This window comes from Schistocerca serialis, chromosome 2, assembly GCF_023864345.2.
Source record: "Schistocerca serialis cubense isolate TAMUIC-IGC-003099 chromosome 2, iqSchSeri2.2, whole genome shotgun sequence".
Lineage (NCBI taxonomy): Eukaryota > Metazoa > Arthropoda > Insecta > Orthoptera > Acrididae > Schistocerca > Schistocerca serialis.
Genome location: NC_064639.1, coordinates 800617614 through 800639935, shown reverse-complemented (window position 1 = coordinate 800639935; position 22322 = coordinate 800617614). Strand labels below are relative to the sequence as shown.

The following is a 22322-nucleotide window of genomic DNA, read 5'->3' as shown; positions in this document are numbered from 1 at the left end:
CCTCGCCTTCGAGGGGGACGTTCTCCCGGAGAAGGTAAAGGTGATGTGCTACCGGTGCGACGTGCGACCTTACGTCCCGCCTCCTATGCGCTGTTTTAGGTGTTTGCGCTTTGGGCACATGTCGTCCCGGTGTGAGGCTGAGCCCCTTTGTGGCGACTGTGGACGTCCTCTTCGTGAGGAACATACTTGCACCCCACCACCTCGGTGCCCTAATTGTCCTGGCGTCCACTCGCCTAGGTCCCCGGACTGCCCCGCCTATCAGAAGGAGAAAAAGATACAGGAACTCAAAACTTTGGATCGGCTCTCTTATTCTGAGGCCAGGAAGAAGTATGACCGCCTTCATCCCGTGTCACTGGCCACTTCGTTTGCCTCAGTTGTGTCCACTCCTTCCGCTGTATCCTCACCTCTATCCTGTCCCCCCTCCGCCTCCTCTGCCCGTCAGGGGGCTCTGCCTCCGCCTCCCAAATCCCTCCCTTCCAAATCCTCCTCCCCCGCGGCCCCCACCCCCCCTGCCCCAGGGGCCACCCTTCCTCCTCCTCCTCCCCCCACGCCACCTGAGAAGCGATCCTCTTCTCAGGCGTCCATCGGGGAAACGTTCCGGACCCCAGCTTCCGAGGTCCGGCGTTCCAAAACGGACCCCGCGCGTGAGGACCTTCTTCGGGTCCAGCCCACCATCCCTGTGCCTCCTCGGCCTTCCAAGAAGGCCTCCAAGAAGAAATCTCTATCCCCCTCTCCACCCCGGCGCGTTTCATCTGACGCTTCATCCGTGAGTCGCTGCTCCCGGCCGTCCTCAGTTTCGCCGGGACGCTCTGCTGCCAGGCGTTCCGCCGGCCTTTTGTCGGCAAATGAAGCGGCCCCTCCTACACAATCAGGGACAGCGGCCGCAGCTGGCGACGACTCGATGGAACCGGATCCGCCTGCCGTCAGTTGTAGCGTTGTTGCCTCGCAACCTGGCCCTCCGCGGCCATCGAGGTGACCAGCTCTTCCCCGTCTCGTTCCCCCAACTTTTTGACTAGCAATGGCGTTGTTTCATTGGAACATAAGGGGTATTCGATCTAATCGGGAGGAATTACAACTGCTCCTCCGCCTGCACTGTCCGCTCGTCCTTGGTCTCCAGGAAACCAAGTTGCGCCCGACTGACCGTATTGCCTTTTCCCACTATACCTCGGAGCGGTATGACCTCGCCCCTGTGGACGGTATCCCAGCTCATGGTGGGGTCATGTTGCTCGTTCGGGACGATGTATATTACCATCCCATCCCATTGACCACCCCACTCCAAGCAATAGCTATCCGCATTACTCTTTCTGCTTTTACTTTTTCCGTTTGTACTGTCTACACTCCACCGTCATCTGCTGTTAGTCGGGCTGACATGATGCACCTGATCGATCAGCTTCCCCCGCCGTTCTTATTGTTTGGCGACTTCAATGCCCATCATCCCCTTTGGGGCTCTACTGCATCCGGTCAAAGAGGCTCACTCTTGGCGGATGTCTTCAACCATCTCAATCTTGTCTGCCTCAATACCGGCGCCCCGACTTTCCTCTCGGACTCTACTCATACCTACTCCCACTTGGACCTCTCGATCTGTTCTACCACTCTTGCCCGTCGGTTCGAGTGGTATGTCCTTTCTGACACCTATTCGAGCGACCACTTCCCCTGTGTCGTTCGTCTCCTGCACCACACCCCATCCCCACGTCCTTCGCGCTGGAACATACTGAAAGCTGACTGGGGACTTTACTCCTCCCTGGCGACCTTTCCGGACCGCGATTTTTCCAGTTGTGACAGTCAGGTCGAATACCTCACGGCTGTTATTATCAATGCTGCCGAACGTTCCATACCTCGTACTACTTCTTCTTCACGTCGCGTTTCCGTCCCCTGGTGGAACGAGGCTTGTAGGGACGCTATCCGTGCTCGACGGCGTGCTTTACGCACCTTTCGCCGCCATCCTACGTTGGCGAATTGTATTGAATACAAACGACTCCGAGCGCAATGCCGTAGAGTCATCAAAGACAGCAAAAAAGCTTGCTGGGCCTCTTTCACGAGCTCCTTTACCAGTTTTACTCCCTCTTCCGTTGTTTGGGGTAGCCTGCGCCGGCTGTCGGGCATTAAGGCCCACTCCTCAGTACCTGGCCTGACCTCAGGTAATGAGGTCCTTGTTGATCCTGTGGCTGTCTCCAACGCCTTTGGCCGCTTTTTCGCGGAGGTTTCAAGCTCCGCCCATTACCATCCTGCCTTCCTTCCCAGGAAAGAGGCGGACGAGGCTCGGCGACCTTCCTTCCACTCGCTGAATCTGGAGACTTACAATGCCCCCTTTACTATGCGGGAACTCGAACGTGCGCTTGCACTGTCCCGGTCCTCTGCTCCGGGGCCAGATGCCATTCACGTTCAGATGCTGGCCCACCTTTCTCCGGCGGGCAAAAGCTTCCTTCTTCGTACCTACAATCGCGTCTGGACCGAAGGTCAGGTCCCCATGCGTTGGCGTGACGCCGTTGTTGTTCCTATACCCAAACCCGGGAAGGATAGACACCTTCCTTCTAGTTACCGCCCCATTTCTCTTACAAGCTGTGTCTGTAAGGTGATGGAGCGCATGGTTAATGCTCGGTTAGTTTGGATTCTTGAATCTCGACGACTACTTACTAATGTCCAATGCGGCTTTCGTCGCCGTCGCTCCGCTGTTGACCACCTTGTGACCTTGTCGACATTCATCATGAACAACTTTTTGCGAAGGCGCCAAACGGTCGCCGTGTTCTTCGACTTGGAGAAGGCTTATGATACCTGTTGGAGAGGAGGTATCCTCCGCACTATGCACAAGTGGGGCCTACGCGGTCGTCTGCCCCTTTTTATTGATTCCTTTTTAACGGATCGAAAGTTTAGGGTACGTGTGGGTTCCGTATTGTCCGACGTCTTCCTCCAGGAGAACGGAGTGCCTCAGGGCTCCGTCTTGAGCGTAGCCCTTTTTGCCATCGCGATCAATCCAATTATGGATTGCATTCCACCTAATGTCTCAGGCTCTCTCTTTGTCGATGACTTCGCGATCTACTGCAGTGCCCAGAGAACATGCCTCCTGGAGCGCTGCCTCCAGCGTTGTCTAGACAGCCTCTACTCATGGAGCGTGGCAAATGGCTTTCGGTTCTCTGAAGAGAAGACGGTTTGTATCAACTTTTGGCGATATAAAGCGTTCCTTCCGCCATCCTTACATCTCGGTCCCGTTGTTCTCCCATTCGTGGACACAACTAAGTTTCTAGGGCTCACGTTGGACCGGAAACTGTGTTGGTCTCCACATGTCTCTTATTTGGCGGCCCGTTGTACACGTTCCCTTAATGTCCTCAGAGTTCTTAGCGGTTCATCTTGGGGAGCGGATCGCACTGTCCTGCTTCGCTTGTATCGGTCCATAGTCCGATCGAAGCTGGATTATGGGAGCTTCGTCTACTCGTCCGCTCGGCCATCCCTCTTACGCCGGCTCAACTCCATCCACCATCGGGGGATACGTCTTGCGACCGGAGCCTTCTACACTAGTCCTGTCGAGAGTCTTTACGCTGAAGCTGCCGAGTTACCGTTGACCTACCGGCGCGACATACTGCTGTGTCGGTATGCCTGCCGGCTGTTGTCTATGCCCGAACACCCCTCTTACAAGTCCTTCTTCGCTGATTCTCTCGACCGTCAGTACGGGTTATATGTGTCTGCCCTGCTGCCCCCCGGAGTCCGCTTCCGTCGCCTGCTTCGACAATTGGATTTTGCCCTCCCTACCACCTTCAGAGAGGGTGAGAGCCCGACACCACCTTGGCTCCAGGCTCCGGTTCGTATTTATCTCGACCTCAGCTCACTACCGAAGGAGGGTACTCCGGCTGCAGTGTATTGCTCACGGTTTGTCGAACTTCGTGCTCGACTTGCTGGTCACACCTTTATTTACACCGATGGCTCCAAAACTGACGATGGTGTCGGCTGTGCCTTTGTTGTCGGGACCGCCACCTTTAAATACCGGCTCCTTGACCAATGTTCCAGCTTTACGGCCGAGCTTTTTGCTCTCCATCAGGCCATTCAGTATGCCCGCCGCCACCGCCATTCATCGTATGTCCTCTGCACTGACTCACTCAGTGCTCTTCAGAGCCTTGGGGCTCCCTATCCGGTCCATCCCTTGATTCAACGAATACAGCAGTCCCTCCATTGTTTCGCTGATAATGGCGGTTCTGTCAGCTTTCTGTGGGTCCCCGGACATGTAGGAGTGCCTGGGAATGAGGCTGCGGATGCTGCAGCCAAGGCTGCAGTCCTCCAGCCTCGGCCAGCCTCCCATTGTGTCCCGTCATCTGACGTTTGTGGGGATGTATGTAAGAGGCTTGTGTCCTTGTGGTGGGATGCTTGGTCATCCCTCCAAGGAAACAAGCTCCGGGCAGTAAAACCACTCCCAACAGCTTGGACAACTTCCTCCCGACCATCTCGGCGCGAGGAGGTCCTTCTGACCAGGTTGCGGATTGGGCATTGCCGGTTTAGCCACCGCTACCTGCTCTCTGGTGACCCAGCCCCGCAGTGCCCTTGTGGTCAGGCATTAACGGTGCGCCATGTTTTATTGTCGTGTCCCCGTTTTAGTCAATTTCGTGTTGTCCTGTCCCTGCCATCTACCTTACCGGATGTTTTAGCTGATGACGCTCGAGCAGCTGCTCGTCTTCTGCGTTTTATAACTTTAACTGGCTTGACCAAAGACATTTAACCTTTTACTTATTTCATCTGCATCTTTGTCAGGTCCTTTTGATGTCCCCCCATCCCCTTGAGTTTTAGCAGGTTACTTGTGCTCTAACACCAGTGACTGGGCGCTAATGACCTCAGCAGTTGAGCGCCCTTAAACCCTACCAAAAAAAAAAAAAAAAAAAAAAAGCACCACCAGCAGCCATTATCATGGAGGACCAAAGACATTTTAGCAGCTGCTCAGGATCCTCGAAGAACCCTGCAACATCACAAGTGACATCCTTCACAGACCGTCCTCATCACTTTTAAGCAGTTCCGCTATCTGATTAAATGCAGTAAAATGGAGTGCTGGGAGTGCAAATTCTCCTCCTTGGGAACATATGCCTCATCATCCTGGGTGGGCCAAACCTCATAGTCTACTGGGCTGCCAAAGATCAACAACTGTCTCCTTCATAGTGGTATTTCTACCAGTGCATCGATTCTTGCCGAACACCTTGCGACTCATTTTGCAACTGTGTCATCCTCTTTTTACTTTTCAAACACGCAAAGACAACTGCTTCAAGCTGTTGACTTGTCTTGTGATATGACCCTAGTCCCCGAATCGGGGTTCTCAATTGTATTTGGCTAGAAGGTGTTTTTCTTCACAATGGGGAGATAGCATCTTCACTATAATCTGTCTGTCTATTGACAGCTACTGACTGATAAGCCTCACAGACATGTTATGCGCAAAATGCTTGGAGGGATTGTAGTGTGGCATTTATGCTGGGTGCTTGAGTCATCCCCTCCCCCCTTTGTCTCCCTAACAATGTGATTTCTGAGAGGAATGATCCACTACCAACCATCTGGTTTGCCTGGAAACATCAATTCAGCAGCCTTTTTCTGAACACCACCCTCTCATTACAGTTGCTGTTGACCTATAGAAGGCAAATGTTGCAGCTTGGCACACCATTGCATTTCACTTACACTTTCAATGACTGGGGCTTTTGAGGCACCCTACTGATTTTTATTTGTCAATTTTTATTTGATTGATCGCTTCACTTTTGTGTTGGTACGTCCCTTAACTCCCCAAGGGCCCAAGAGGATGGCATTCCACAATCTCCCTTATTACCGTCAATTAGCTAGTGACCTGCGGTGTATGTTGATGACTTCTGCATTTTGTACAGCTCTTTGTCTGCAGCCTTGGCTTCACACCAGCTCAAAGGTTCCATTGCTAGAGCCTTACTTGGATCCTTTCTGATGACTTCGTTTTCTTCCATTAAAATACAAGTCATGCATTTTTGTTGTCATATCTTTTATCATCCTGACCCAGGACTATTTGGGTACCCAGTGCTTGGATGTTGTTGCACAATACTGATTTTTTGGACTTATTTTTGAAAAAAGCTGTCACAACTGTCCCATATTCGTAAACTTAAGACTAACTGCATGCAAAAGCTTAACACTTTCAAGTACATCTTTGTGGCACCTCTCGGACTAGTCCTGTGGACAGTGGGTCGAAGTGGGATCATACCTATTCACTTAGATAATGCCAGCTGTTGGTCACTTCCACAAGTACCATATGACAATTTCCCAGTTATCAAATTCGTTCTTCATACGTGGTATTCACCCTCAGGTGAGTTTAGAATGTACGTGAAGCCTCTCTGATAAGACCTATGCACTCCTCCTTTGATTAGTACTGAGACCGCAAAGTAGAGCTGAGCTTTTTCAAGGACCTAAAGTTTTAGTCTCCTCCATGATCTTATGGTGCCCGTTCCTCTCGGTTCTTCAGTAATAGAGTGCTACTGCCATTTATCCTGATGGATCTAAAATCAGTAAATAGATTGGTATATGTTTTTATATCTCCAACTTGTTGTAAGGAAGGACATTAATTGCCAGGAATGTGTCGTGTTGCTATGATAGAGCTGATGGCCGTAAACAGAGTCTTGCATTTGCTGAACAGACCTCCTTTGACCATGTTTTAATTTTTAATGACTCAGTTAGCAGTCTCCAGTCTATTGATGTTATTGTTGTCACCCAATTCTATTCCTGGTCTCTCTGACCTTACTCATACTATCCGCCCAGTTGTCATTTTCTGGGTTCCAAGTGATACGTATATGTTGGGGAATAAACTGGCCAACTGCTTGGTTATAGAAGTAATTACTCAATGTTTGCTTTGATGATCCCACACACACATTTTCTGGTACAAGTAAAACTTTGTCACCGGAGGAACAGTGTTGTTTGATAGAAAATTAACCCCTTTAATAAAATCTTTGCTACTGAGGAGACTATTTCCACATGATGCCACCTCATTCTGTTCCTCTTGAAAAGAATATAGAATCCATCATTCTATGTTGCCTCCACATCACTCACAACAGATTAGCCCATAGTTTTATATTGTGGAATGAGCTACCCCACATTGTGGTTTTGAAGCCTTACACACTATAGCTCATGTATGAGAAAATGGTTTTTATTCTCACATATTATGTTTCAAACAGCTCTCTGGATGTGGTGTGGGGTGGGATGTGGTGGGGTGGTAGGAATTAGGGAGTCTCCCACCACAATCTGGGCCCGGAGGCCCCTCAACTCTACATCCTCTGCCAGACACCCTGGTCATCCCATTTAACACTGTTGTACTTTATTTGAGATGCAGTGAACTTTTTTCTTTTTCCTTTTTATTTTCTTCTGCATCCTATTTTATATTTTTAGGAGTGCCCTTCTTATTACACTCTGATGAAGACAGCACCATATCCTTATCCTGGATACTAGTTGATGACAAAAGAACAGTTGAATAGATTCTCATGCTACATCTGAGAGAATGGGTTCTATGCCATCTGTAACACTGGAACTATAAAGTCGGGGGGGGGGGGGGGGGGGGGAGATGGGAGATGGTTGTGGGGAAGGAAGCCTTTTCCTCCTATCTTTATCTAGTTTGACACATAATAATCTCCTCTTTCTATTGAATGCCTCCTTCATTGCACTGAGAGTTTTCACCTCGTGATGCATCTCAAGTTTTCAGTGATAGTATTTCCAAGTTATTTAATTGCTCCTGCTTGGCTAGTAATAACTTATTCTACCTTAATATTTGTCAGTCTCACCAAACTGCTGATCACTGTACTCTTTGTTTTTGATGTATTGATTCTCACCCCATATTCCACACAAGCTCCATTTAGATCTTTTAGATCAGTCACTTTCTGCCACTAATACCATGTCATTAGCAGTTCTTATACCTTCTGTTCTCTTCCCACAGATACTTGCTGCTCTTTCTCCAACTAAGCCTTTGACAATAATCTCTTCCAGGTATAAGCTGAAAAAAAAAGGAGAGAGAACAGCTTTGTCTAACACCCCTTCGAATATTCCTTTCTTCCAACATTTCGTCTTCAATCCTTTTCCTTACTTTCTGTGTTTCCAATTAATTGAAAACAGCATAAATTTCTCTACCTTTCTAAATATATCTTTCCCCTATGATTCTTAACAGGCCAATAGCATCTCTCGTTCCTTTCCCTTTTCTAAATCTGAACTGTTCCTCCCAATCCATTTATCCAATTTTCCATAGAGCCTGTCAGTCAGCACTCTCAGCAATACTTCAGCTGCATGAGAAATTAGACTGATAATCCTATGCTCTACACATTGTTTTGCTATTTATCTTTTTCTCAGTTGGTATCATTACCATTGCAAAAAAGTCATCAGGTCATTCCTCTGTGTCATATGTCCCATTACAGAGGTAGGCTATTCCTTCCCTTCCCTGTTTTCCAAGCTCTCCAACACTTCTACCAGCAAATGATTGATTCCACATGCCTTCAGATTCTTCATCTCCTTAAACACCTTACTTTTGCTACCAAGATGCTATTTATTTCAAATGCCAGTTTTGTGCTGCTATGCTTGGGAATAATGCGTTTCTACATAAGTAAACATACTGATTGTACAACACTCCTAACTGAAACAAAATTCAAGCTAAAGTATCTGTACTGAGAGGAGTAATTGGAATAATCAGTGTAATAATAAATATCACTTCACATTACCCTCCCTCACCATTACCTCACAGATACTGCATTAGTGCTTGTGTTTCATAATATGACCAGACATTCCCATACTGAACTCATCACACAGCTATCACAGCTGCTACTTCTTTATTTCTGTGTGGACATTTTAATGAACATGTTGAGGTCTGGAACTATGCAGTGACCTGCTATATGGGTTGAGCATTTGAGGGCCTTAAATTAAAACTGACATATATGCCGAATATAAGGCAGAGCATGCCCTTCAGCATAGATATCCTAGTCATTTTCTGCCATCGTTCTGTTGTTAGACACTATTTATTGATATTATTTACAATTTTCAGTGAATGGTGACCAGTTCTCTTCACTTCAGTGATCACATTTTGATTTTGTAATGGGCTGGTTCAATGGTCCATTGCCGAGAGGTGGGGGAGCATTGGTTCAGTATATCAGGAAGTTGCAGCCACTCACCTGACCAGGCTCTGCAGTTTCGATTGGCGGGTGAAGAAAAGGTGAGGGTGGTTGCTGCAAGATTGACAGATTACAGTCAGAGTCTTTACTGATACTGCAAGCTGGAGCCGAGATAGGCCGTTGTCCTGCTTGTCATGGCCTGGTGTCAACTCGTGATGTCTTCGTATCCAGTATAGTGGAGGCAAATGTATATGTGGCCTTGTATGCTGCTGAGACAGTGCACTGATGGTGTGATGGTGGCCAGCTGATGGTAGCCAGCTGATGGTAGCACATCATTCTCGCAGGCCAAAGTAACTGCTATTAGTGCAGGTGTGGAGACTTTGGCAATGAACTGCTAGGTCTGAAGGATTCTGTGGTCAACCTGACAGTTTCTAACCTCAGACCCCAAGGAGTGTGGCCAATGCTCCCTTGTGGAGGCTGTCTGAACTGATACATAGGCCTGCTGAACTCTCTCGCCAAACTCTGTCTGTATCATTCTCCTGAATACCAGGACATGTGGGGATCATGTGAAAACAGCAAGCATACAGAACCAGGGAGCCCTAAAGAAAGTAGTGTCTTGTTTGCCTACAAGCAGTCATCTCACTTTTGACCAGGAGAGCCATACAACTGTGATAACAGTGGTGGTGGTCATTTGAGAACAATAGGTTGTGTCACAGACAGACAATGCCGAGAAGTAGCAACTTTTCATAATGGCAGATTTACTGGATTCTAAACGCAACGATACGTACATTGACCACTGGCCGTACAGCAGCAACAGATCGTTTAATTTATGGCTGATTGGCAGGTAGTTACTAATCATTGGGTTTGGATTAGAGACTGTTTCCTGAAGATCAAAGTGTGTGGCCTCATTTATATAAAGAGAATTATATTTTTTTCAGGCTGTAGTGTTGTCATTGAAGCTGTCTGATCATTGTGTAACTTACACCGGTCACTCATACGGGATGAAGTTATGCTGGTCAGTCTGTGACTTGGATGCTGTCATGGGCAACTGATCGTGAAGCTTATCTGACAATAGTACAGGCAGAATTAAAACATTTGAGAGTTGCAGTTGGCAGTAGTGCAGTTAAGAATAGGGTAGATGACTGGACTTCAGTCAAACCTGCGAGACCAAGAAAAGAGTTCAAGAGATGCTACATGTCTGCTAGCTTTAGTCTAGATGTCTCCAATAGCTTCACTGTTCTGGAGACAATAGACAAAAATGTGCAGACGATACAAGTAGTTCAGGAAGACATGGACAAAACAGGGAAAAAGTCCAAGCTTTGTCTAGTAGTAGTAAAAACAACAACAACAAGAGTTTTCTACTGAGAATTAGTGATGGGAGGTCATGTCTGAACAGGCACAGAACTCTCTTGGTAGTGAGTACCAACCAACTAATATTTTTAAGCCACATGTGGAGGCCTTGATGTAACCTGTTATTTACGATCTATAGGAAGGATCAGAATAAAGAAATATGATTTCTGTAACTGCTGGGAACAGTTTGGACAGGTACCTGAACTTCCTAATTAAGGATGACAGGCACACTGCTGGAAATCCCCTCAGTCCAGTGTGCAGCTTGTTTCACTCGTGTGTGTGTGTGTGTGTGTGTGTGTGTGTGTGTGTGTGTGTGTGTGTGTTTTTTCAACAAAGGCCTCGTAGATTGAAAGCTCATTCGTGACAGTCTCTGCGACTCAGTATCTCTGCTATATGATGAGTAGAAACTAGCCTTTTCATGATGCTGCTACAGTTCATCCTGGATTTTTCATTGTTTGATAAAAGAACCAAAAGTAGACATGAGGCTCTTTGTGTGGACATCGATGTGTCCAAGTGAATAATAAACTGAGGAGTCACCAGTGTTTAGATTACTTAACGAGAAACCTTAGTTCTGCCGTATTTGCAGTTTGAAACCATCGTCATTGTGTTGCCATGGAAATGTGATTGCTACCATTTTTTGCATACTTTTGCTCAGTAATATTTTGAGACAGTGCAGCTTACATGAAAAAGAATTTAATCTACAGAAATGTGCAATAAAAACATCAGTTTTTAGCTGGATATCTTACAGAAACCCTTTTGCATTTACTTACCATTTACATACCAGTACATATACTCCATAATGATATTTGTAGTTAATAACAGGAATAAGTTTCGGATGAACTTAGAACTTCAGTAATTCACAACTGCAATACAACCCATATTTGGTTCCCTTTTACCGACCCCCCAACTTTGGTGACGTGGTTGCTGAACAGTTCAAAGAAAACTTGACCCTCATTTCAAATAGGTACCACCTTTATACAATTTTAGTTGGAGCTGTCTTCAATCTGCCCTTGATATGTTGGTAAAAATATGTATTTAAAGTCAGTGGTAGACATAAAAGTCATCTGAAATTGCCTTATCAGAAAGTTATTTTGAAGAACTATTTCAGAAGCCCACTTGAAGTATAAGCGGTTATGTAAAACATACTTGACCGCATAGGAACAAATAATCCTGACCAAATAGGGAGCATCATGACAGGTACAGGGATTAGTGACCACAAGGTGGTTGTAGCTAGACTGAATACCATAACATGCAAAACCGCTGAAAATAAAAGCAAAAGACATCTATTTAAAAGAAGAGATAAAAATTCGCTTGACGCCTTTCTCGAAGACAGCCTCCACTCCTCCCAATCCGACTGTGTAAGCATAGACCAGATGTGGTCTGAATTCAAAGCTACAGCAGTTGAGAAATGTATACCAAATAAATTAATAAGAGGTGGTACTGATGCACCAAGGTACACAAAATGGGTCAGAACACTGTTGCAGAAGCAATGAAAAAAGCATGCAAGATTTAAAAGAACACACAATCCTGAAGACTGTCGAAGTTTTACAGGAGCTTGAAATTTACTGAAATCTTGCAGAAAACCCAAAGAGGTTCTGGTCGTATGTAAAGTACATCAGTGGCAAGATACAATCAATTGCTTCACTGCGTGATAACAGAGGTGATGTTATTGATGACAGTGCCCCTAACGCTGAATTACTAAACATGGTTTCTGAAATTCTTTCACAAAAGAAGATGACGTAAATATTCCAGTATTTGAATCGAGAACAACTGCCAACATGAGTGACTGAGAAGTAGATATCCTTGGTATAAGAAGCACTTAAAACAGGCACTTAAAAAAGGCACGGCATCTGATACAGATTGTATACCAGTCAGGTTCATTTCAGAGTATGACTATACAATAGCTCCATACTTAGCAATCATATGCAGCTGCTCACTCGAGAAAGATCTGTACCCAAAGATTGGAAAGTTAAACCAGTGACACCAATACCCAAGAAAGGAAATTGCTGAGTTATAGACCCGTATCATTGACATCAATTGGCAGTAGGATTTTGAAACATACACTGTGCTCAAACATGAATTACTTCCAAGAAAATGAGTTACTGACAAATGGCCAACACAGATTCAGGAAATATCATTGTTGTGAAACATAACTAGTTCCTTCTACTCTCAAAGTAATGAGTGCTATCAACAGGGGACGTCAGATTGATTTCATATGATTAGATTTCCAGAAGGCTTTAGACACCGTCCCTCACAAGCGACTTCTAACTAAATTGCATGCCTATGGAGTATTGTCTCAGTTGCGTGACTGGATTCCTGATTTTCTGTCAGAAAAGTCACAGTTCATAATAATTGGCATGAAGTCATTGAATAGAACAGAAATAATATCTGGCATTCCCCAAGGAGGGATTGTAGGCCCTCTGTTGTTCGTGATCTACATAAATGATATAAGAGACAATCTGAGCTCTTAGATTAAAGTCATCAGCTGATCAAAACAAATTCAGAAAAGATTTAGACAAAGTATCTGTATTGTTGAAGAAAAAAAAAAATGGCGATTGACTCTAAATAACAAAAGCTGTGAAGTGATCCACACGAGTGCTAAAAGGAATCCGCTAAATTGAGGTTACATGATAAATCTCACAAATCTAAAGGAACAATCACATAGATACTGTTGTGGGTGAAAGCAAACCAAAGACTGTGATTTATTGGCAGAAGACTTAGAAAATGTAACAGGTCTGCTATAGACACTGCTTACACTAAACTTGTCCACCCTCTTCTGGAATATTGCTGTGTGGTGTGGGATCCACATCAGATAAATTGACAGAGGATATTGAAAATATTCAAGGGAGGACAACTAGTTTTGTGTTACTGCAGAATAAGGGAGAGAGTGCCACAGGTGCGATACATGAATTGGGATGGCAGTCATTAAAACACATTTTTCACCGCAGCAGGACCTTTTCATGAAGTTTTTATCACCAACTTTATCTCAGAGCATGATAATATTTTATTGGCACCCACCCACGTAGGGAAAAATGATCATCATCATAAAATTAGAGAAATCAGAGCTCACTTGGAAAGATTTGTGTTCATTTTTTCTCCTGCACTGTTTGAGAGTGGAATGGTGGTTTGAAGAACCCTCTGTCTGGCACTTAATTGTGAATTGCAGAATAATCATGTAGATGTAGGTGCAGATGTAGATAAAAGAAGTCGAAATAATTTTCATGCATCCCACTCTAGGGTTCATATAGAGTTCATACAGATATACAAGAAAAGGCTTCTTAAAATGTTGCCTTCCACAGTGCTCACTTGAGTACAGTCCACATATTTGTAGGATAACCACTGCCATTTTGAGAGAATATTTATTGTAGCTGAAGAATAATTAGAAGAGGTGTAATTGTTCCTTGTGAGTGTTTATACTGCTGACACCCTCGCAGAACTTCTTGTCAAAAATAGCTCACAGTCAAAAAGCATATTAAAAAGAGTGAGGAGCTTGTTTCAAAGATGCTCAAGTCTAAGCAAGTCGATGAACTGTCACAGTAGGAGAAAATATATGGGGTTTGTAGGTACTGATTTTAATATTTGAAACAGAGTCATTTTAATTACTTCAGCCTCACTCTGTTTCACTTTGGGATTGATGAATATAGGATTTTATTTGTACGTTAATATCTCTGCCCACCGTTTATGTCACTTTTTGTGGAGACAACAGAGTATTTCATATCTTTATGTATGCTGCAGGAAGGAGATGCTAGAGAAACGGGCCGCTCGACGACAGAGAAGACAAGATTTGGCTCGCCGACGAACTGCTGCAGCACAGGAGCGCATGAGACTCATTAGCCAACTGGCTCGGAAGGACAAACGTGAGGACACATTTGGCATGCGGGATGAAGACTGGGATGTGTACAAGGCAATAAATAAGGTGAATATTGTTGCTTGAAGTATTTATCAGATCTTTGCTAGTCAGTTGGTTCCCTAGTTCAAAATTTGTACACATTGGTAAAAGTTGTAGGACTAGTGTAATGTGTCTGTTTACTGATAGTGCTGTACATTTAAGACTGCTATATGTGGCATTGTATGGACCTTTACAGAAAGTAGTGAATGTCCTATTGTGCAGTTGTTTATTTAATTTGGAATATGCTGAAACATTCCAGGTCCATCAAGGAAGCTAACTATAACTTGTCAAAGTAAGTTTCTTGAAGTACATTGTGAAGCAAGACAAACAATTCACAATGTCACTGAATGGTGCTTTTGTAGATGAATGTGGAACAGTATTGAAAACTAGTGCATCATTAGGGCACTCTTATGAAACCGTTATTACTTCCTTATTTTACTTCTATTTTGTTACTGCTTCTTGGTATGACACACACAATGCATGCAGTACCAGAGCATAATTGTACTGAGCTTAGCTTTCCCCCTCCCCTCCTCCACCCACACATTGAGGGACTGAGTGTTTGTGTTTGTTTTTTATTGTTCTAATGATTATCAAGTCTAAGATTTAGTGCACCATAGTCACTCTTTCTTTGATGGAGTAATTTAACCTATCAAGTGACCATCACATGGAGCCAGATCTGGATCTAGGGGAGGGCAGACTGGGGTACGTGTCCTGGGTGGCAATTTCAGGGGGCACCATATTCATATTCTTGAAGAAAGAAAACCTTGTTTCACAAATTGCCTAGCATCCAATGCACTTTGGTCTATCGATTATGAATAATATTTTGAAATGTGTCTGTGATGCTTTTTGAACATTTTTGAACACATTCTGAGTTGATTTCTGAACGAAATCATAAGTTGATTTTATAATGCATGCATAAGGTATTTGATGTCTCTGCCAGTGGAATCCCCGTTGGATCAAGAAATAAAAAAACTTTCCCACAGACAAAAGGGAATGGAGCTATATGAGCTGAGCCAAATGAACTGGTGAATACCAGTCGCTGTTTGTTTATGTGGTTATGTGGCTGACTGGGTGTGCGACTAATCAGTGCTGCTATAATTATTAGTGAAATCCAGAGATTCAGACTAACAGAGTGAAAATAAATGACTAACAGGAATAACAAGTAAGAAAGATTACATATATCTTATTCGTGCACCCAAGAAAATGAAATTTTGACAGAAAATTTTTGCCAAATCGCTACACTACCAAGGGCCAGTTGTACAAGCCCTGGTTAGCAGCTGCTTAAGTTCTATTTTTGGAATAGCACAGAACACGCGTTGTACGAACACGTAATAATGCCTAACTGGAGAATAATCATGGTGATTCTGGCAGTGTTAGCGAAGTTAACCGGAGAATAAGTTTTGACAGTGGCAGGAGTAGTTACAGAATTAGTAATGACAAAAATTGTTTGTTACAATGAGGAAGGAAAAGAAACGGGGACATCTTACAGATTATGTGGAAGAATATGATGATTCCAAATTTATATAAATATTGCATATTGCTGCTACTTTTTGATCTCATGAACTGGAGCGAATGAACAAAATTCCCTTAACATACAACATTTTGCTTGTACTACGCATAATAGGCACTTGATATTGGTACTTCATCAGTTATATTCTGTTGTGTTATTTATGTAAATGAGGTAGATAAAAATGACCATGTGTGCCAAAACAGCCTCGTTGTTACAACTGATGCAATATTAGAAAGGCCAATTTCATTTTATCTAGCAGATAGTGACGAAATAGGTGCAATCAAATAGGAACCATGTAAGTCTTTGGTAATATACTTACAGCTTTTTCCTTATTACATGACAACATTTTGATTTTTCATGTAGCAAAAAGTTTGACGAACTTTGAAGAGGTAATAGATTCTTTGGCAGAAAAGAAAGTGTGAGGGTGTAAAGCTGTAATAAGATTAGAGAAAAAAATGCGGGGACCTAAGGATTGAAGAAATGTGTACTGTCTTGCTTGTCTCTTGCCTTTACTGGTTTTATGTTCTCTGTATTTAATTTTAGGTTACGCAAAACAGAAAGTTATTAGCTAATAGGCAATAAACAGTGCAAATTTTCTGAAGAGTTCTTAGTCTCCTGGTCACAAATAAATCCACCCCATATTAATTGTGAGGGTTTTTTTTTTTTTAAAAGGGAGGTAGAATGTCAAACTAGCTGACTGGAAGCAGGAGAGACACCATAGAAAATTTTAGTTTCCACTGTTTTGAATATATTTGTGATGGCTTCCATTACAAAATACAGACTTTCAAATTCCGCAGAGTGCAATACAGTGCCATCTCTCTCTCTCTCTCACACACACACACACACACACACACACACACACTTGAGTGAGGGGGCACTACCAAGTTTTTGCCCCAGTTCAGAAATCGGAAATATAGATCAGAGGCTGCGTGGAGCTGCCTGCCTCATTACATGACTTCTCTTGTTTGTTCTTAGTATTGTTCAGTCGTTATCTTCTTCTTCATTGTTATTCACTTACATTTTGCCTTACTTTACTAATGCAGGAGCAAAATATTTCTCTTTACTATTTTTCCTGCTCCCAATCCCTTACCCATGGCTCCCCCTGTAATAGACCTAGATGCAAGACCTGTTCCATACATCCTACTACCACCAGCTACTCCAGTCCGGTCACTAACATCACCTATCACATCAAAGGCAGGGCTACCTGTGAAACCAGTCATGTGGTCTACAAGCTAAGCTGCAATCACTGCGCTGTATTCTATGTAGGCATGACAACCAACAAGCTGTCTGTCCGCATGAATGGCCACCGACAAACTGTGGCCAAAAAAGAAGTGGACTACCCTGTAGCTGAACATGCTGCCAAACATGATACCCATCATCTCAGTGACTGCTTCACAGCCTGTGCCATATGGATCCTCCTCACCAACACCAGATTTTCTGAATTGCGCAGGTGGGAACTTTCCCTGCAATACATCCTACGTTCCCATAACCCTCCTGGCCTCAACCTTAGTTAATCACTGTCCTCACCCATCCAGCCCCCTCCCTATTCCCATTCCAGCACTACACAGCCGTCATTTCTCCGCCACACCCAGTCTTTTAATTTCTTTTTATTTTTGTTTCTCTCCTTTCTGCTACTTACCCCCTCCCCCCTCCGCACCTTCTCTCCTGCCCTCCATCTAAACTGCAAAACTTCACTGTCCGCCACTCCCACCATACTATCCCTCCACCTCACTGCGCAAGCCTCATCCTTACCCTACCCAGTCGCCACTCCCATCATGCACTGCTGCTGCTCGCAGTGTGGTTTCAGCCCTCTGAGACTGCAGACGTGTGTGCAAGTTGCACTTGTGTGTGTGTGTGTGTGTGTGTGTGTGTGTGTGTGTGTGTGTGTGTCTGTGTGTCCACTGCTGACAAAGGCTTCAATATCCGAAAGCTATGATTGTGTGAATCTTTTTATTGTGCCTATCGCGACTCAGCACCTCCGCTATATGGTGAGTAGCAACTTTCCTTCTCTCGTATTGTTACATTCTATCCTGGATTTTCCATTGTTTGTTCTTTACTTTTTTTTCGCTCTTACAGTCTCTGCAGCGGCATAATTTTTTGTATGTGCAAGCCGTTCACTTACTGCCCCCCCCCCTCTCCCTTTGTGTCTTTCTCCCCCCCCCCCCCGCCCTTCCCCCTTCATAGTTATGTCAGACGATGAATTATCATAGTGCTCTGTATTTCTGGAAGAATGTATGCACTTATTAGCTCTTCAGCAATCCAAAAAAAGTGTCAGAAGTTAAGTAGAGTGTCCCTGGCATTTACTGCAATCATTGCATTATCTGTGGTCAAAGATATCTGAACCCCCCCCCTCTCCCCCCACTGAATGCATTCTGCGTGATAGCTTGCCTTGTAGCTGAGGATATATAAGAGCAGACACATTAACAATGACAGTGATGACGATCAGCAGAAGCAGCATGTTTCCTGTAAGAGTGAACAAACAGAGAGAGTAATTGCAGGGGCAAAAAAATTTGAAAGGAGGTTTCATAGAAGTTACAAGCATCCAAGGAAATTGGGAACAGGGCTGACTGAGGAGTAAAAGTTTTGAATGGATAGAATTCTTGTTGCTTGCATATTAATAGGCGAAATTTAGAAACAGTGTTTCATCATGGCGTAGGGCATTAATGACAGGGGAGGAAAGGGAACACACAAAAAGTTTATGAAAGTTTCTGAATGTAGGTTGTGGTACTCGAGGAGAAACTGTAATGTTGTGAAAGTTTAGTGATGTAGTCAGAAATCAGAGAATATTGGAACAGTTGCCAGAACCGATGAAAACACAGTCAACAACAATGTTGAGATGAGTGTTGACCCGGTGACCAACAATTTTGTGGCGGTGTCCATGCAAAATGGTCCATCTGTGCACAAGAGAGACCCAGCTGGAATGAACACTGCTTCCTAGTGAAGGAAGACCACTTTGAGATTGCAGAGTTTATCAGGACTTTGAGACAGGGATTGATAACTACTTTTGTGTTAGGTATTGTGAAAGTAGTAGTAAAAGTGATGGAAGAGTACACAAGAAAAAATTAAAGCTTACAACTGAGAGCTGGCAAGAAGGTAGAGGAAAGAGTAACACAATCTGTAGTTATTGTGCATGATAGAGGGTGAATAAGTGAGATTGATTTGGAAGTGAAATAAAGACATTTAAGGAGGTATTACTGGAAACAGTAAATAAAGTATACAGACAGCAAACATGATTTTATTGGCAGAGAACAGGATGACTCATTGTGGCACTAATAACACTCAAGAAGCAGTTTCAAAAAAGAAAGGGTTGATGGATGATACTTCCACTGTTGGATTTAGGTAAAAGTGGTTTCCAAATACAATAGGAGAGTGTGTCAAAGTGAGGATGAGAGGAGAATGAAATAAGATCTGGCATTAAGTGAAGTTCCAGTGATTACTAAAGGAGCTTGGAAAGGGAGAACTGGGAAGTGTAATGTCACCACACCAAGTAAGTTTAAAAACTTACAGAAGAAAGGGGGAACTCATTTAAATTCATGGTGGACGACTCAACTCTCTAGGCACACCATTAAGTTGTGGAAAACGTTGGAATTTTTAACAACTGCAGAGACATTGTTGTTACTGGGAAAGCTTTTCTTCAGGATTTCAGAAGTTAGACTGTGAAAAGAAGTTGAGAACAGAGTAGAAGTAGAGTAGTGTGGATTTTGTGCAAGTAGAGGCATGCAAAATCTCATCACCTTGATCAGAATGGCAAAATAAAAGCCCTTTTAGAAAAAAACACCTATCATACTGTATTTCCTTCACCTGCTGCAGCCATTTAGCTGAATCCCAAGAATGTAACTTGGGGAAATTCTAAGATAGATGTTGAGTTCTTCACACTTTGATAAATCCATTGGCAGCCGATATACAAATTGCAAGAATTATATGAGGTCAGAAAAATTAATAATCCGCTGAATTAATCATGAAGAAATAAATTTGACACTGTTGTATCAGTCACCCATTTTTTGTTAGATACCCTACTTGATAATGAAGACAAATTTAACAGAAAAAAGTAAATTATTTTGGCCATAGGAAACTATCAGATCCAAGAAAGTCAAAAGATCTGCTCAGCTAATCAGGTGTCATGATAGGCACTCTACCATAGTGACTTACAGCTGACTTTAATGTTGTAGACTGAGGACTGAGGAATAAAAATGGAAAAGTTATTATAAAATTATGGCAACTTAAATGTGTGTGTATGTGTGTGTAATAAGAATATAAACTGCCTGACAAAAAAACTGAAGCACCCAGAAGGAGAGAAGGAAAGAAAACGAAACTGCATGGGTTCAGAGGGTACAAAATGGAATGAGATTTACAAATAACTTATTAGTATGAGCAAATATATAAGTATGATGTTACATCATTCTTGGCTGGATGCATGCACTGATTTTTGGTTAGGATGGGTATCATGAAGCTGCTGTATCCTCTCCTGAGGCAAGCTGATGCACAACTGTTATAACTGATCCTTGATACGCTGAATATTGGCACTGTAACATATTGGGGCTGGTCTCACACATGTTCCAGAACTTTAGATCTTGCTGGCCACAGAAGTATCTCAATATCATGGAAACAGTTCGTGAAGACGTGCTGTGTGATAACAACCATCTCTCCTGAAGGACAGCACCTTATCACTGGTACCTTCAGTGTTGGGCTGTTTCCTTAGCAGCTCGTAGTATCTCTAAGGAGTGGCTTTAGTTCATATCTACTCCTGAAGAGATTGATGTACTGTTGGAGGATATTACTGGGTCCTTAAAAAGCATTAAACAACTTTGTAGTGGATCACTTATAGCCAATACTGCCATGTCATACCAAGTACCTAAGCTTCTGGGATGCAAGGTCTGAGGTGACCACCTTGTTGTGGCTGAGTTGCACAACACCTGTAACTTCTGTAAAGGCAGGGTTATCTGCTCTGATATAATGGAGATGGACTCCACGGAGTTATGTGAAGCATGAAAAAAGTGGGTGTTATGAAAGTGCAGAACTATATGAAGAGAGTCAATGAAACATTGGAAAAACTGAAACATTTATTCTAACTTTCAACACCCTGAAATTACGTGAACATATTCTTGCAAGCTATATCCATATTAAGGTTCAACTGTTTTCTCCCAGCCATATGATTCAAATGTCAAAGATTTGGGCATACCACTGCAGCATGTAACAGGAAGGGTATGTGTGGAAATTATGGGGGTTTAGCTCACGAATTGGGTGACACACTTCCACCAAAATGTATATGCTGCTCCAGGAATCAGCCAATATGGAGCAGGAACTGCAGGATTTATTTGATGAAAGGAAAATTTAGGAGTCGAAAGTTAAGAGATGCATACCCTGTGCTGAAGCTAAAAGTCCTTACAAAGCTGTACAAGCTCTAATGTTTGCTACTTCTCTTGCATTGGTCCTTATGAAGCCTGTCACCAACTGTGATACCTCCACACAAATTCAGAACACAAATTAAAGTATTTGTCAATGTACAATTTTAGACATAAAACTTGGCCGCTGGCCAACCACCACAGAGACTTAAGTCCATGTCATTCACTCAAGGCAATCAAAAGAACCATCTTCCCTTCAGAATTCCAAGTCCAGCCTTATGCACAATTTGAAAACATTGAAGAATGTGGAAGTCTCTGGGGAAGTGGTGTTTTCTTCTCACATTATTACAATGCTGTATGAGCTCGTGGTCTAGTGGTAAATGTCATGAAATGTAGACAGAGAGTCATGAGTTTGAGTCCAAACAAATCCTTATTTTTTTACATCGAATGTTGGCTGTCTGCTGAAGTTATCAGTTTGATGGAACCTCAAAGATACAATGGGTCTTCAATTAGTAACGCAACACATTTTTACTGAAAGCAGGATTCCAGTGCACCATATTGTTCCCCACTCTTTTGGCTACAAAACCCTATTTGTCAACATAATTTCCATTCAATGTGATGGCCTTATGCCACCTTACCAGGAGGGCCTGTTTGCCAGCATGGTACCATACTACTGGATGGAGCCAACATCTTGCTGCATCAGTAACCTCCCCATCATCCATATACTGTCCGGCTCCGGTAGCTGAGTGGTCAGCGTGACGGAATGTCAATCCTAAGGTCCCGGGTTCGATTCCTGGCTGGGTCGGAGATTTTCTCCGCTCAGGGACTGGGTGTTGTGTTGTCCTAATCATCATCAATTCATCCCCATCGACGCGCAGGTCGCCGAAGTGGCGTCAAATCGAAAGACCTGCACCAGGCGAACGGTCTACCCGACGGGAGGCCTTAGCCACACGACATTTCATTTCATCCATGTACTGCTTCTCGCAGAGTGCATTATTCATTGGGCCAAACAGATGGAAGTCGGAATATGCAAAATCCAGACTGTAGGGTGGATGACAAAGAGCAATTCAGTGAAGTTTTGTGAGCTGCTCTCAGGTGCACAACTTCTGTGTGGCCTTGCATTATCATGAAGCAGGAGAAGTTCATTTGCATTTCTGTGGCGAAAACATGTT

At 43.7% G+C, this 22322-nt stretch overlaps 1 protein-coding gene across 2 annotated transcripts in view; it reads left to right on the top strand.

Moving 5' to 3' along the window:
- The window catches only part of LOC126458041 (actin-related protein 5), a 208060-nt gene that overhangs the window by 144180 nt on the left and 41558 nt on the right, over nt 1-22322 (top strand). For both annotated transcript variants that reach the window (XM_050094833.1, XM_050094834.1), the window contains exon 9: nt 14145-14325. In XM_050094833.1, the coding sequence (XP_049950790.1) occupies nt 14145-14325 (181 nt within the window). The remainder of the gene's footprint in view (nt 1-14144; nt 14326-22322) is intronic.